This window comes from Drosophila mauritiana, chromosome 2R, assembly GCF_004382145.1.
Source record: "Drosophila mauritiana strain mau12 chromosome 2R, ASM438214v1, whole genome shotgun sequence".
NCBI classification, from domain to species: Eukaryota; Metazoa; Arthropoda; class Insecta; order Diptera; family Drosophilidae; genus Drosophila; species Drosophila mauritiana.
Genome location: NC_046668.1, coordinates 21,029,249 through 21,039,708, shown reverse-complemented (window position 1 = coordinate 21,039,708; position 10,460 = coordinate 21,029,249). Strand labels below are relative to the sequence as shown.

Here is a 10,460-nt window from a genome sequence, read left to right as displayed (position 1 = left end):
ACATTTCGTAGTATTTATGTATGGTACATCTAAGTTCATCCCGCTCATAGATTAAAGACACCCCAATCCTCCGGCAGCGCAAATTCGTGAGTGAAATCCTTTCGATAGGTTCGCACAAAATCGATCACGTTTTCCTCCAGCTTTAGCCTCTGCGTGTTTTCCAGACTGTTCCTGGGATTATTGGTATCCTTGTTGTTCATCAGCAGCATTGAGAGCAGAAGTCTGCGGTTCTTTAACTGCAGATCCTCGAACCTGTCGTGCATCAGGAGCTCTGTCCAGGGTTGTTGAAAGAAATCCAGGAAGTTCTGAATCCAGCCTGATTGGAAGCGACCACGCAGATCATTGAGTAGCATAGCGTGCTTGCCACAAAAGTACTCCATAAAGTAAAGTCTCTTAGGCTAGAAAAATGCAATAAATTATCTGTAGAATAGAGACTACGTACTGTTTACCTTCTTGGTGACGCAGACAATTTCTATGACAATCAGTTTATTGTTAAGTCGAATGCGGCAAAAGTCGCCATCATCATAGGTAGTCAAGGTCTCAGAGAAGTCGATCGGTAGTTGACCTATAAGCAGGGGCTTTGGTTGAGTGATCTTGATGATCTGATAGCCCATTGGCAGGATTCCCGTAAACATGTACGGCCTGGAGTATCGCGACTGCATCACAACCTTAATCATGTTCAATTCGTAGGCCAGCTAACGAAGCTAAATTTGTATATATGTACTACTTAACTTTAGATGAACACTCACTTTTTCAGCCATTTCTTGCGGACTGCCATAGGTATACTGAAAGTTTGGCTTCGGTATCATGATTACGTTTATACCAGCGGCGAATATGTTGCGATCATTGGTGCAATATCGTGAATTGACCACTATCCTCCTTTCACTTATCTCAATTCCTGCTTCGGAGAGAACTGGGAAAGAACAAAGAATATATTATATGTAAATAATTGTTATTCTGATCTGTCTTACCGTTCTCCATGCCCGTACTTATGGTATTGTCGTTGTAGTTGACAAAGAGTTCGCAGGGCAGCACGATCTTCTTCTTAGATGGATGCATGATCAGCTCTACCTTCTCAATGTTCATGTAATCTTGACTCAGAATAAACTGGCTGTAGTTGGTCGATAGGTATATAGTAACTCCCAAGTCAGCTATCATTTCCAGGATGATCGGATCTAGCCGAGAATCCTTTTCGGGAATGCCCAGGTCCTCCATTACCATCGGCACGTGAGGCTGCACATATGTGATGTTCTGGGCCTTGCAACCATGTGTGACCAAAAAGTGAATGCATTCGTATATACACAGATTGTATCCGTAGACTATGATGTTGTATGACTCCATTAGCTCAACCATCTCACACACTTTGTGGTAAAAGATAATCCTGTCCAGGCGAGTATTGTTGACCACATAGTTCAAGGGAATCGGATGCCCCTTAAATTCCTTGTCCTCAAACCCGTACCTTGTGGCACCCATCAGCACCAGCTTATCGTAGTACAGATGACAGCCATCCGACAGCTCCACCACCTTTTCTTGTCTAACAAGGGGAATATGTGGATGAAACTTTAAAACTTAGAACTATATTTAGTCACGCACCTCTTTATACTTTTCATTTCTCCGGAAACGAAACGCACCCAATGCCTCACATCCATCCGCTGCATTGTATCCCTCACAAAGGGATTCACGTTTCCGGTGTCCACATAGCAGTTCCTGCCGTTCGCGCAGTAGTTGCACGAGAAGTCACAATCATATGCCGATTCTATAATTCCGTGACCGACCAGGACCGTGATGTCCACCATGGGCAGGCAGTTGTACTTTTTATAATTAATCAAACTGTTAGGCATTGCATGAGTCAGTATGCTTTCGTGGGTACCACGGTTATGTCATCTTACTCCTTTGAATTCCAAGCGAAGATCACGGTCCGCAGAAAGGCCATACACGTGCTCGAAAAGCCCACGATAAGCAGGGAATTCTTGCCGCCCATGTGCATTGTGGGCTGAAGATTGTGGCAAAAGAGCCGCATGCGGCTGGTGCAGATATCAACGCTGGCATTTACTGACATCTTTCCCTTCGTTACACGGCGCCTAAAGGAAACGCACTTGTAGTCGAACAGATTCTTCTTCATGCGGCGAGGCTCAACGGGCATCATGTTGTACATTAGGTCATTGGGCAGCGAGATACCCTAGAAGTCAAAGGAACCTTTTCAAATACGTTCAAACATTGTGCAACTAATAGATAACCCACACTAAAGTAGTGTATGTAGTACAGTTCTCGGTAATTATCGCATAAGGCAACGGTGCGAAGGATCGTCTTGCACCACATCTGGAAAAATGGATGCAGCCTAAACATGACAATCTCGCCACGTTTGTGCGTCAGCGAAAACTGGTCTCTTGGCATCATGAATATCTTGCTTATATCGTCATATACCAAAAAGGGACTAAAAGGAAACATTTATGCTAGTTATATATTTTAGACAGTTATTATTCCCACCTCAGGATTATAAAGCCAACCAACGGGCAGTCGGTATGCTTCTTCGATTGACCACAGCGAATGGTGAAACAGGTCAGATCACACATGGGATCCTCGAGGATTTCCTTGATGATATCCTCAAATATGGACAGAACGTCCTCTGTGTAATTGTCTATCCCCTTACCATCCTCAGATTCATCTTCCGACAAGCTTTCCCTTTTGCGGGCCTGTTTGCTTATCAAGGTTCTGATTTCATCGATCTCCTGGCTTTCGAATCGATGTACGCGGAGTTCCCCAAACAGCGTACTTCGATGTGCGACGAACAAGTTTTCGGAAACGGTGCTGCTCGGACGATGGGCAACTGGCTAAAGGATAACGCTGAAGGAAATTCCAGCGGAATTTCAAATCCCATATTCACTCACCAGAAAGAAGCGGAGCAGCTCCCGCTGGCAAGGACTCGTGGACACGTTGCCCGGCACCAGCGTCACACAGTAATCATGGTCCGGAAAGGCGCTGAACATGGCCGACAAGGAGTAAAATGTGTACTCATAGCGGACCAGTGGATGCAACTGGAACATCTTCAGCAGGAAACCATTGGAGGCCTTTGCCAAGTATTGCAGCCGATTCTCGCTGGTCGATTTCTCGCCATCTGGCAAATCGAAAGAGATCTCCAGTTTGTCCTGATGCGCTGTTATATAGTACGCTCCCTCGCGAAGTTCTAGAAATATTAATGACTATAATAGGGAAAGCCTCGTTACCTTTTTACTCACCCTCATATAGGTGCTTGTACTTTTTGAATAAAATATTCCTCGTTTCATCCTGACCATCTGTGTTAATCCTACTCACGTGCGACCTATACCTTTCTTCCATTTGTTTCCTTGTGAACAATTCCTTATACGACTTCAGCTCTACTGAGCTAAATAAAAATGTAACATTAAACATTTCCAATGGAGTGCATGAATCACCTACATCACTTCGAATCCCACATGGGCGTGCGAACAACCCGGTGTGTGCCGTACCAAGTTGCCCAAACGTTCCAAGTGATAGTTGGTGGCCAGCATCTCAATATCAAGGGACTGGGATAGCCACATTAGGCCAGCTCCCTTGACGTTATCGGCAATCTCCTCCTCGAACTGCAACATTTCATTAAAGTCAGTTTCGGGGCAAGGAACACACACTTACGCACCTCAGCAATTATGATCTTATCGTTATGATCGGAGTCGGAACCTTCCGCATTCAATAGGTGCTCTGCGATGTAAAAGTCGCCGTGCTTTTTCCGCAGTTCCGGATCCTCGGAATCTATCATTTCGACAATATCGTCATTGTCCTCGGGTCTGGTAATGAGGTAATGAAAAGGAGGAGCGTGGATTAAGATTTCTGGGCACAACTTACAGCGCCTTGCGAAAGGACAGAACTGGCATGGTGCTGCGCCGTTGGATCACGATGACCGCTGGCAGATGCTTCTGCTCCGAGACTTTTGAGTACTTTGGGTAGTAGGTCGTGCCAAAGGCCTGAACGGCATCGTATTGGCCTGGCGGGCAATCTGGCGGCTTAACCACCAGCACATAGTTGACCAAGTGCTCGGTGTAGAAGACCTCCATGATGACCTTTTTGAGCATTTGGCTGTGGCCATCCTTGCAGATGAAGAAGTTAAAAAATATTGCATTGAGCAGCGTTATGGGAAGATCAACGCTATTGGGGAAGATACATCAGTGAGCCTAGAGCTTAAATACAGATTCATCCAAAAGTGACATACCAAAAGCGAACATTCAGCCAGTGGAGCCACAGATCGTTTGCTAGCACCGGAATATTTGGATGGTTGGCAAACTCACTGTAGGCCAGCAACAGGTGATACTCCTGTTTATTGTAGACTATCAGTCGCTGCGCCTGGTTTTTAAAGAAAAGTGTGTCCAGTGGTGGCGTTTCCTTCTCCCCAAAGTGCCAAGTGCTTTTGGCGTCATAGAGGTCTTCTATGCGCCGCTGATCCCGAAATCCTGCTGTGGCGATTAATATATTATCATTGCTGCTGGTCATTATATTTTTTATTTTAAATTAGTAAAATGTGTATTTGTATCTGAGCACTGCACATGAAAATCGGAAAGTACACAACCAGACTGCTTTGCATTTGAAAACTATGTTTCACTGAAGTCCGACGACGAATCATTTTCCTCCGTATCCATGTATCTCTCGTAGTCAGCCAGGTCCAATTTGAGAAAGTCTTCGGGCAGGGCGAACTTGTGACGAAAGTCTCTTCGATGCTCCCTCAGGAAGGACAGTAGCTTGAGCTCGATGTAGCGCTTGTTCAGGGTGAAGAAATCCATGTCCGTCAATTCGCCCAAGGCTCCACGACCTGGACGCTGTAAAGGATCAAATAGCAAGTAGAAAAAATTGAGAGAACCTCAATCAACCAACTGATAGTGCCGAAATGGCCATGGGGCTGAGCAGTTCCTTATTCTCCGCCTGGAGCTCCTCAAAGTCATCGTGCATGATCAACTCTGTCCAGGGCTCCTGGAAGAACTTCAAAAAGCAGTGAATCAAATTAGCTCTATAGCGTGACTTTAGCTTGTTCAGGAGCAACTCGTGCTTGCCACAAAAGTACAGCAAGAAGTCCAAGTTGCACTCCTAAAGTGACAACATTTATTGGAATTTATTTATTGGAATAGCTCAAAATAGTCTTACTTTTTTTGTTACAACCACGATCTCATCCACCATCATTCGCGTAGATAGCCCCACACGACAGAAGGTTTTGTTCTTATACGTGGTCAAATTGCAATTTACTATGACTGGCAATTGGGAAAGGAGGTATCTCCGAGGCATGGTCACCTTTGTGATGAAGTACCGCAGCGGAAGAATGGCCTGGAAGAGCACAGGCTCAGCGAATCGATCCTCGAAATTCTTGTCCGTAACAATGCCCAGATGATGTAAGATCTAATAGTAATTGGTATCTGAATTGGACAGTATAAAATTAATTAAGCGACGACAATCTCACCTTGCGTGCCAACTCTCTTTCACTCACAAATTTATATTGGTAGTTGGGTGTGATCCGCATTTTGATGAAGCTACCAGCTGCATAGACATCTGGATCATTGGTCTGGTAGCGCTCGTTTACCAGGATTTCATTACCGTCGAGCTCGATGCCAGAATTTTCTAGCCCTAAGAAGTTCCACCTTTTACACATGATTTTAGCCATTGAGCATACTCACATTGCTTGTGCCGTTGGTGGAGGTGTCCCTCCTGGAAGGAGATAAAGAGGTCGCATTCGAAGGTCATCTGTTTTTGAGTGGGGAAATGCTGAAATATCACCTCCATTATGAAGTCTGTTGACTTATGCAAATTGTAATGGTGAAAGTCGTAGTCCGTGAAGATATTGACTCCCTTCTCCACTAGGATGTCGTCCATGATCATCTGCAGGTTTTTGTCCCAATAAGGACACTTTTCCTTCATGTCCGCATCCCTTCCAGTGATGCGATGTGGCTGGACGAACACCATCCGCGAACAATCCACACCGTGGCCGATCAGAAAGGCAATGCACTCGTAGGTGTGCAAGTTGTTGCCATACACCAGGACCAGATACGTTCGCGGCATATCCTCCAGGAGTGCTCGAACCTTGTAGAAGAGCAGGAACTTGTTCAGGCGGAAGTTAATCTCGACGAGGTTGCAAGGTCGTCGCGAATACACCGGCACATCTATACAACGGAGTACGAACAGGCGGTCGCACATTAGCAATAGCTTGTCATAGTAAATTTCGCAGGAATCAAGCTTCACAAACTTTTTATCTCTATGCATTTTGAAGGCACTGTTAATCACTAGGTTCCATAAGTTAATGACTACCCTACCTATCGACCTTTTCGACCTTTCCTGGCACAAAGTGCACCCAGCTTCGCAAATCAATCCGCATGCAACAATCTCTCACGTAGCACGACTCATTTCGGTACGAAAGATAGCATCCTTGGCTATTAGTGCAATAAGGACACTTGAATAGGCTGTCATAGTCCGCCTCTACAATACCCGCCCTGCAAATCACAGTCACTTGAAGCCTAGTCAAGCAGGTGAAGTTTTCCGAGTTCTTGTGGCTAATGAGAAGTTTCAAACATATTAAAAAAACGGAAAGAATCCGACTTGTAGGCTCATATTTCAAATGGCAATCATAAAAGTAGCCAAACATTGTTATCCCATTGTAGCTAATATACAGTAAGCCCCATACTTACTCCTTGCTATTCCATTGAAACACGAGCTGTCGCAGAAAGGCTTTCGTCACTGCACTGAATCCAATGATGACCAGTTTTTGGCTATTGGTAAACCACTTAACCGGGTTGAGTTTGTGGCGATAGATGATCATATTATCCCTGGAGAAGTTTGGTGGGGGTAGATTCAGCTTTTTCCTCGGCTTTTTATGATCCGCCTGGACCCTAGTAAATACCGGAACCTTTTTAATGGGCTTCGGCTCTACGACCATCATCATTTTTTTCAAGTCGTTGCTGTACTTATAGCCCTATAGAGTAATTTTATTAAAAGTAAATACTCATTCCCAGCTCACTTTTCACTTACGTCGACAGAATGAATGAAATAATAGTCGTAAAAGCTTGTCTTCCTGGCCAAATCCCTAAATATCAGACCGGCACTGACCAAGAAAAGAGGGTGCAATCGCAGTGATATGATCTCGGCCCTTCGTCGATTCAACTGATATTCTTGCCTGGGAAGATGGTAGTGTTCAAAGAGCTTGTCATGGCTGTGGAACTCTCGCACGATCACAAAACCAATCGCCGTGTTTTCCCTAACGGATCTCGTGGAGATCCCACACCGTATCGTAAACACCGCGAACTCACTAAACTCGTTCTCCAGCACATCCTTCATGATCGCATCGAGCACATGGAGCTCGTGCTCCAGCTCCTCCCGCTCGTTCACCTTGGAGCAGTACGAGAAGCTGCTGCTGCTTGAATTAGGAGTTTGTGTGTTACTGGGCAAGTTCCCAAGGGCCAAGTTGTGCACATGTGCCACGTCCTCCTTTTCCAGTTTGTACAGACTTATCTCCCCAAAGATGGTGCTGCGATGTGTTATGAATACATCGTCCAGGCTGGACAGACTACTTGGCCGTGATGCCACTGGCTGTGGTTTGATAATTATACTATTTCGTTGGCTCAAATGAAGTCTGGCCTACCATGAAGTACTGCATCACCTCCAGATAGCTCTTGCTCGCCCTGTACTTCACGGACATCAGCATCATGCAGTAATCCCTGTCCGGATAGGCGCTAAAAATCGCCACCATTGCATTGAAGAGGCGTGGCAGTGGGAAATCCTGCCGTGCCACAATGCACCTGAGAAGGAAAACGTTCGATGCCGCCGCCATGGCCGCCGGACCCGCGGGCTCTGTTCCGGCCGGATATATGAAATTAATCACGCTTTGTTCGTGCCGCAGATAGTAATCGGTGCTGTGGAGTTCTAGGTGATAAACCAATGTTATGTACCGAGCATCCGGCATTCGCGATACAACTCACTCTCAAGAATGTACTTGAACTTGGAGTAAAGGCATTCGCGCATGTAGAACTTATTTTCATTCGCCACGTTAGTATCCACAATTGTGCCGCCAATGGAGCTGACCTTCATCTTACCCAGGCTGGCCACGCTGTTGAGAAATATTAATCAGTGTGGATATTTGCCTTACAAATTAATATATAATCACACCTCATACCGCTGTCAACCTTCTGCAGTCCTCCCAGAATCGTCACCGCATCCAGATCTTCCAGGGCATCCGCGGTGAACATGCTGGCCTCCGCCCTTCGCTGCACCGATCTGCAGGACACTCGGTAAGGAATTACTCTTTCCGCACGCAAAGCCATCACTTACGACACCGTCATCGTCTCGTAGTGGAAGGACCTTCCATCGGCCGGCTTCACCAGATTGCCGAATTGTTCCATCTGGTAGTTGCGCACATAGAACATAATGTCTATATCCGAGGATAGCCATAGGAAGATGGCCATTTCTGACTGCTCGGACTGGTTGATTGTTTCGGCCACAACCAGCATACTCTTCGGATTCTGTCCCATTACCTCCTCGGCAATGTAGTAGTCGCCAAGCTCCTCTCGCATTTCTGGGTTCTCGACCTCTTGCATTGCTATAATATCGTCGTTATCTTCGGCCCTTCATGGGAAATATTTAAAACAAAACAAGAATGTTATTGCTTAAAACTATCTATTATTTAAAAAACCTTAGTAGGCGATATCAATTTCAGACAATCTGATTAGTCTGCTGCCTTTTAAGAGGCACTTGAATATCAAAATTTCAAATGCTATTTTAGATACTTCAAAGAAACAAGGAGCATAACAGAACAGAGCTTACAGTGCCTTTCGGTAAGAAATCCTCGGCAGAAGGACGAACCTGTCCACAATGTACAGGGACTGTGTGTTGTTATTCTTATCCATGCTATATTCCAGCGGATAAAAGACCTTGGATATTTTTTCCAAATCATCAAAGGTTTCCACAAAGTGGATGGGTTGTGGCATGTACGGAATCCTAACAGCGATCAGAAACCAGACCCTGCTCTCCCTGTAGAGCACATCCTTTATGATCTCAACCAGAACCGTGGAGTGTTCGCTCTTATAGATGCAAAAGTTGAAGAACAACGCATTCAGCCAGCTAATGGACATGGATAAGCTAAAGGATATTTGTGAAATAGATGATATGTTTAAAATTTTTAGGGCCTTCTATCAGTACCAGTATCTGGTGGACAACCATTCCAACCAGCAATCCGTGGGCAAAGCGGCGATGGAGGGATAGTTGCGGAACTCAGCATAGGCCACCAATGCGGAGGACTCTGTGCAAAGAGCCAATATCCTGTAGGTCTGATAGGAATGGAACAGGGAGTCCTTGCCACGAAATTTCGGACGGATATTGCCGAACCACTTGACACCTGGCGATCGAATCAGCTTGTTGAGCCCATCCTGGTCTCCCGCTTGAGCCAAGCGAATCTGAAACTGATTCATCAGTGCGAATAATTTATGTTTGGTGTGTGATTAAAACTAAAAAACATACTGCGTTTATGAGCTTAATTTTATTATATGACATTTTTTAGTTTATTTATTTCCGAAATTTTAGGCAGGACTCTTTGTGGGCAGTGTAATGCCATCTATTTGATAGCATTCGGCTTTCGCATTTTCGCACAGATCCTTAGTTCCTTCCTTGGCAGTGCCCTCCCACCGGAAGTAGGGACACTCGTGCTTCTGATGGTAGTCGCTGATGCACATGAATACCATCAACAGGTAGGGGCGACATGCTCCTTTCAGGAGCACCTTGGCCCCAGGACTGGCCTTCAGAAGGTTGTAGACCCCGACTGCATCCTTGCGACAGAACTCGAACATGGCAATGTGATAATCCTTCTCCTTGGGCCGATCCACAAAAGTCTTTTCTGCATCCAGCTTGACCATCTTCATGTTGATGGTGTCGCTCTTGCCGATGTACTTCTTTTGCTTATACAGACACTCCACAAAGCACTGAAGATACAAATATTCATATTATAATGGAGATATAAGTTTTTAGTTACCTACCGATAGAAACCTTAGGGTCTTGCCCATGTCAGCGTCTCCATCCACTGGCAACTTGGGTGAGTGTATAACGAAGCATTTGACCAGGTCGTCCTCTTCCCCTATATAAAGCTCAGAACAGCAGCCAGCTCTCTAAATTGAATTTTTAAACTTAATACGTTTGCTGTTCGGTTTTAAAGTAAGCTCACCGATGTGTTACACTTATCCCCAGTCAAATCACCTGAAGATGTGGCAACTGCAGTAGTTTCCTCATTATCCTGAGCCTTTGAAACGGCCACCAGAATTAGGAACGCCCAATAACAAACAATGTTGACCATTGCTTTTCGAATGGGATTAATTTACCATGGTCATAACATTTATAAAACCATGCGTGCTCATCATTTGGATAAATGAATTTAAGCCCAAATTGGATTGCTTAATTAAATGTAACAAATGTATTGTAATGACTGGAATTAA

General features: G+C 45.1%; 3 protein-coding genes across 6 annotated transcripts; all 3 read right to left on the bottom strand.

Moving 5' to 3' along the window:
• Nucleotides 1–3: 3 nt before the first annotated feature.
• Nucleotides 4–4,511, bottom strand: LOC117137841 (cilia- and flagella-associated protein 61). The gene is made up of 14 exons (XM_033299541.1): nucleotides 4,223–4,511; nucleotides 3,859–4,158; nucleotides 3,653–3,800; nucleotides 3,436–3,599; nucleotides 3,237–3,382; nucleotides 2,889–3,184; nucleotides 2,488–2,831; nucleotides 2,242–2,434; nucleotides 1,890–2,179; nucleotides 1,594–1,830; nucleotides 972–1,534; nucleotides 750–913; nucleotides 450–695; nucleotides 4–398 (listed from the first exon to the last, which is right to left on the bottom strand). Exons 1-14 carry the CDS (start codon nucleotides 4,498–4,500, stop codon nucleotides 45–47), a joined length of 3,723 nt encoding a protein of 1,240 aa, XP_033155432.1. The 5' UTR covers nucleotides 4,501–4,511; the 3' UTR covers nucleotides 4–44.
• Nucleotides 4,512–4,553: 42 nt separating this feature from the next.
• On the bottom strand, nucleotides 4,554–9,446 carry LOC117137840 (cilia- and flagella-associated protein 61). Of its 4 annotated transcripts, XM_033299537.1 has the most exons (14): nucleotides 9,178–9,446; nucleotides 8,803–9,117; nucleotides 8,311–8,604; nucleotides 8,149–8,256; nucleotides 7,962–8,089; nucleotides 7,625–7,905; nucleotides 7,015–7,572; nucleotides 6,675–6,958; nucleotides 6,303–6,539; nucleotides 5,670–6,244; nucleotides 5,456–5,619; nucleotides 5,146–5,394; nucleotides 4,879–5,088; nucleotides 4,554–4,823 (listed from the first exon to the last, which is right to left on the bottom strand). In XM_033299537.1, exons 1-14 carry the CDS (start codon nucleotides 9,444–9,446, stop codon nucleotides 4,599–4,601), a joined length of 3,897 nt encoding a protein of 1,298 aa, XP_033155428.1. In that variant the 3' UTR covers nucleotides 4,554–4,598. The 4 variants fall into 4 exon arrangements, with proteins under 4 accessions (XP_033155428.1, XP_033155430.1, XP_033155429.1 ...); XM_033299538.1 differs by lacking the exons at nucleotides 4,554–4,823; nucleotides 4,879–5,088 and having other exon boundaries at nucleotides 5,201–5,411; XM_033299539.1 differs by lacking the exons at nucleotides 8,311–8,604; nucleotides 8,803–9,117; nucleotides 9,178–9,446 and having other exon boundaries at nucleotides 8,156–8,246.
• Nucleotides 9,447–9,550: 104 nt separating this feature from the next.
• LOC117138033 lies at nucleotides 9,551–10,321 on the bottom strand. Its single transcript, XM_033299843.1, has 3 exons — nucleotides 10,193–10,321; nucleotides 10,008–10,136; nucleotides 9,551–9,953 (listed from the first exon to the last, which is right to left on the bottom strand). Exons 1-3 carry the CDS (start codon nucleotides 10,319–10,321, stop codon nucleotides 9,555–9,557), a joined length of 657 nt encoding a protein of 218 aa, XP_033155734.1. The 3' UTR covers nucleotides 9,551–9,554.
• Between the last annotated feature and the right edge of the window lie 139 nt (nucleotides 10,322–10,460).

Excerpts from the sequence above, each read along its gene's own strand:
- LOC117137841 (XM_033299541.1), bottom strand. The coding sequence starts at position 4,500 with ATGACCAGCAGCAATGATAATATATTAATCGCCACAGCAGGATTTCGG. Across the intron at positions 3,600-3,652 it reads ATAAGATCATAATTGCTGAG|TTCGAGGAGGAGATTGCCGA; the intron begins GTGCGTAAGTGT and ends GAAATGTTGCAG. Across the intron at positions 3,185-3,236 it reads GTACAAGCACCTATATGAGG|AACTTCGCGAGGGAGCGTAC; the intron begins GTGAGTAAAAAG and ends TAATATTTCTAG.
- LOC117137840 (XM_033299537.1), bottom strand. The coding sequence starts at position 9,446 with ATGAATCAGTTTCAGATTCGCTTGGCTCAAGCGGGAGACCAGGATGGG. Across the intron at positions 7,573-7,624 it reads AGGTGATGCAGTACTTCATG|CCAGTGGCATCACGGCCAAG; the intron begins GTAGGCCAGACT and ends ATCAAACCACAG. Across the intron at positions 6,245-6,302 it reads AAGGTCGAAAAGGTCGATAG|AGATAAAAAGTTTGTGAAGC; the intron begins GTAGGGTAGTCA and ends CAAAATGCATAG.
- LOC117138033 (XM_033299843.1), bottom strand. The coding sequence starts at position 10,321 with ATGGTCAACATTGTTTGTTATTGGGCGTTCCTAATTCTGGTGGCCGTT. Across the intron at positions 10,137-10,192 it reads GGGATAAGTGTAACACATCG|AGAGCTGGCTGCTGTTCTGA; the intron begins GTGAGCTTACTT and ends AATTCAATTTAG. Across the intron at positions 9,954-10,007 it reads AGACCCTAAGGTTTCTATCG|TGCTTTGTGGAGTGTCTGTA; the intron begins GTAGGTAACTAA and ends TTGTATCTTCAG.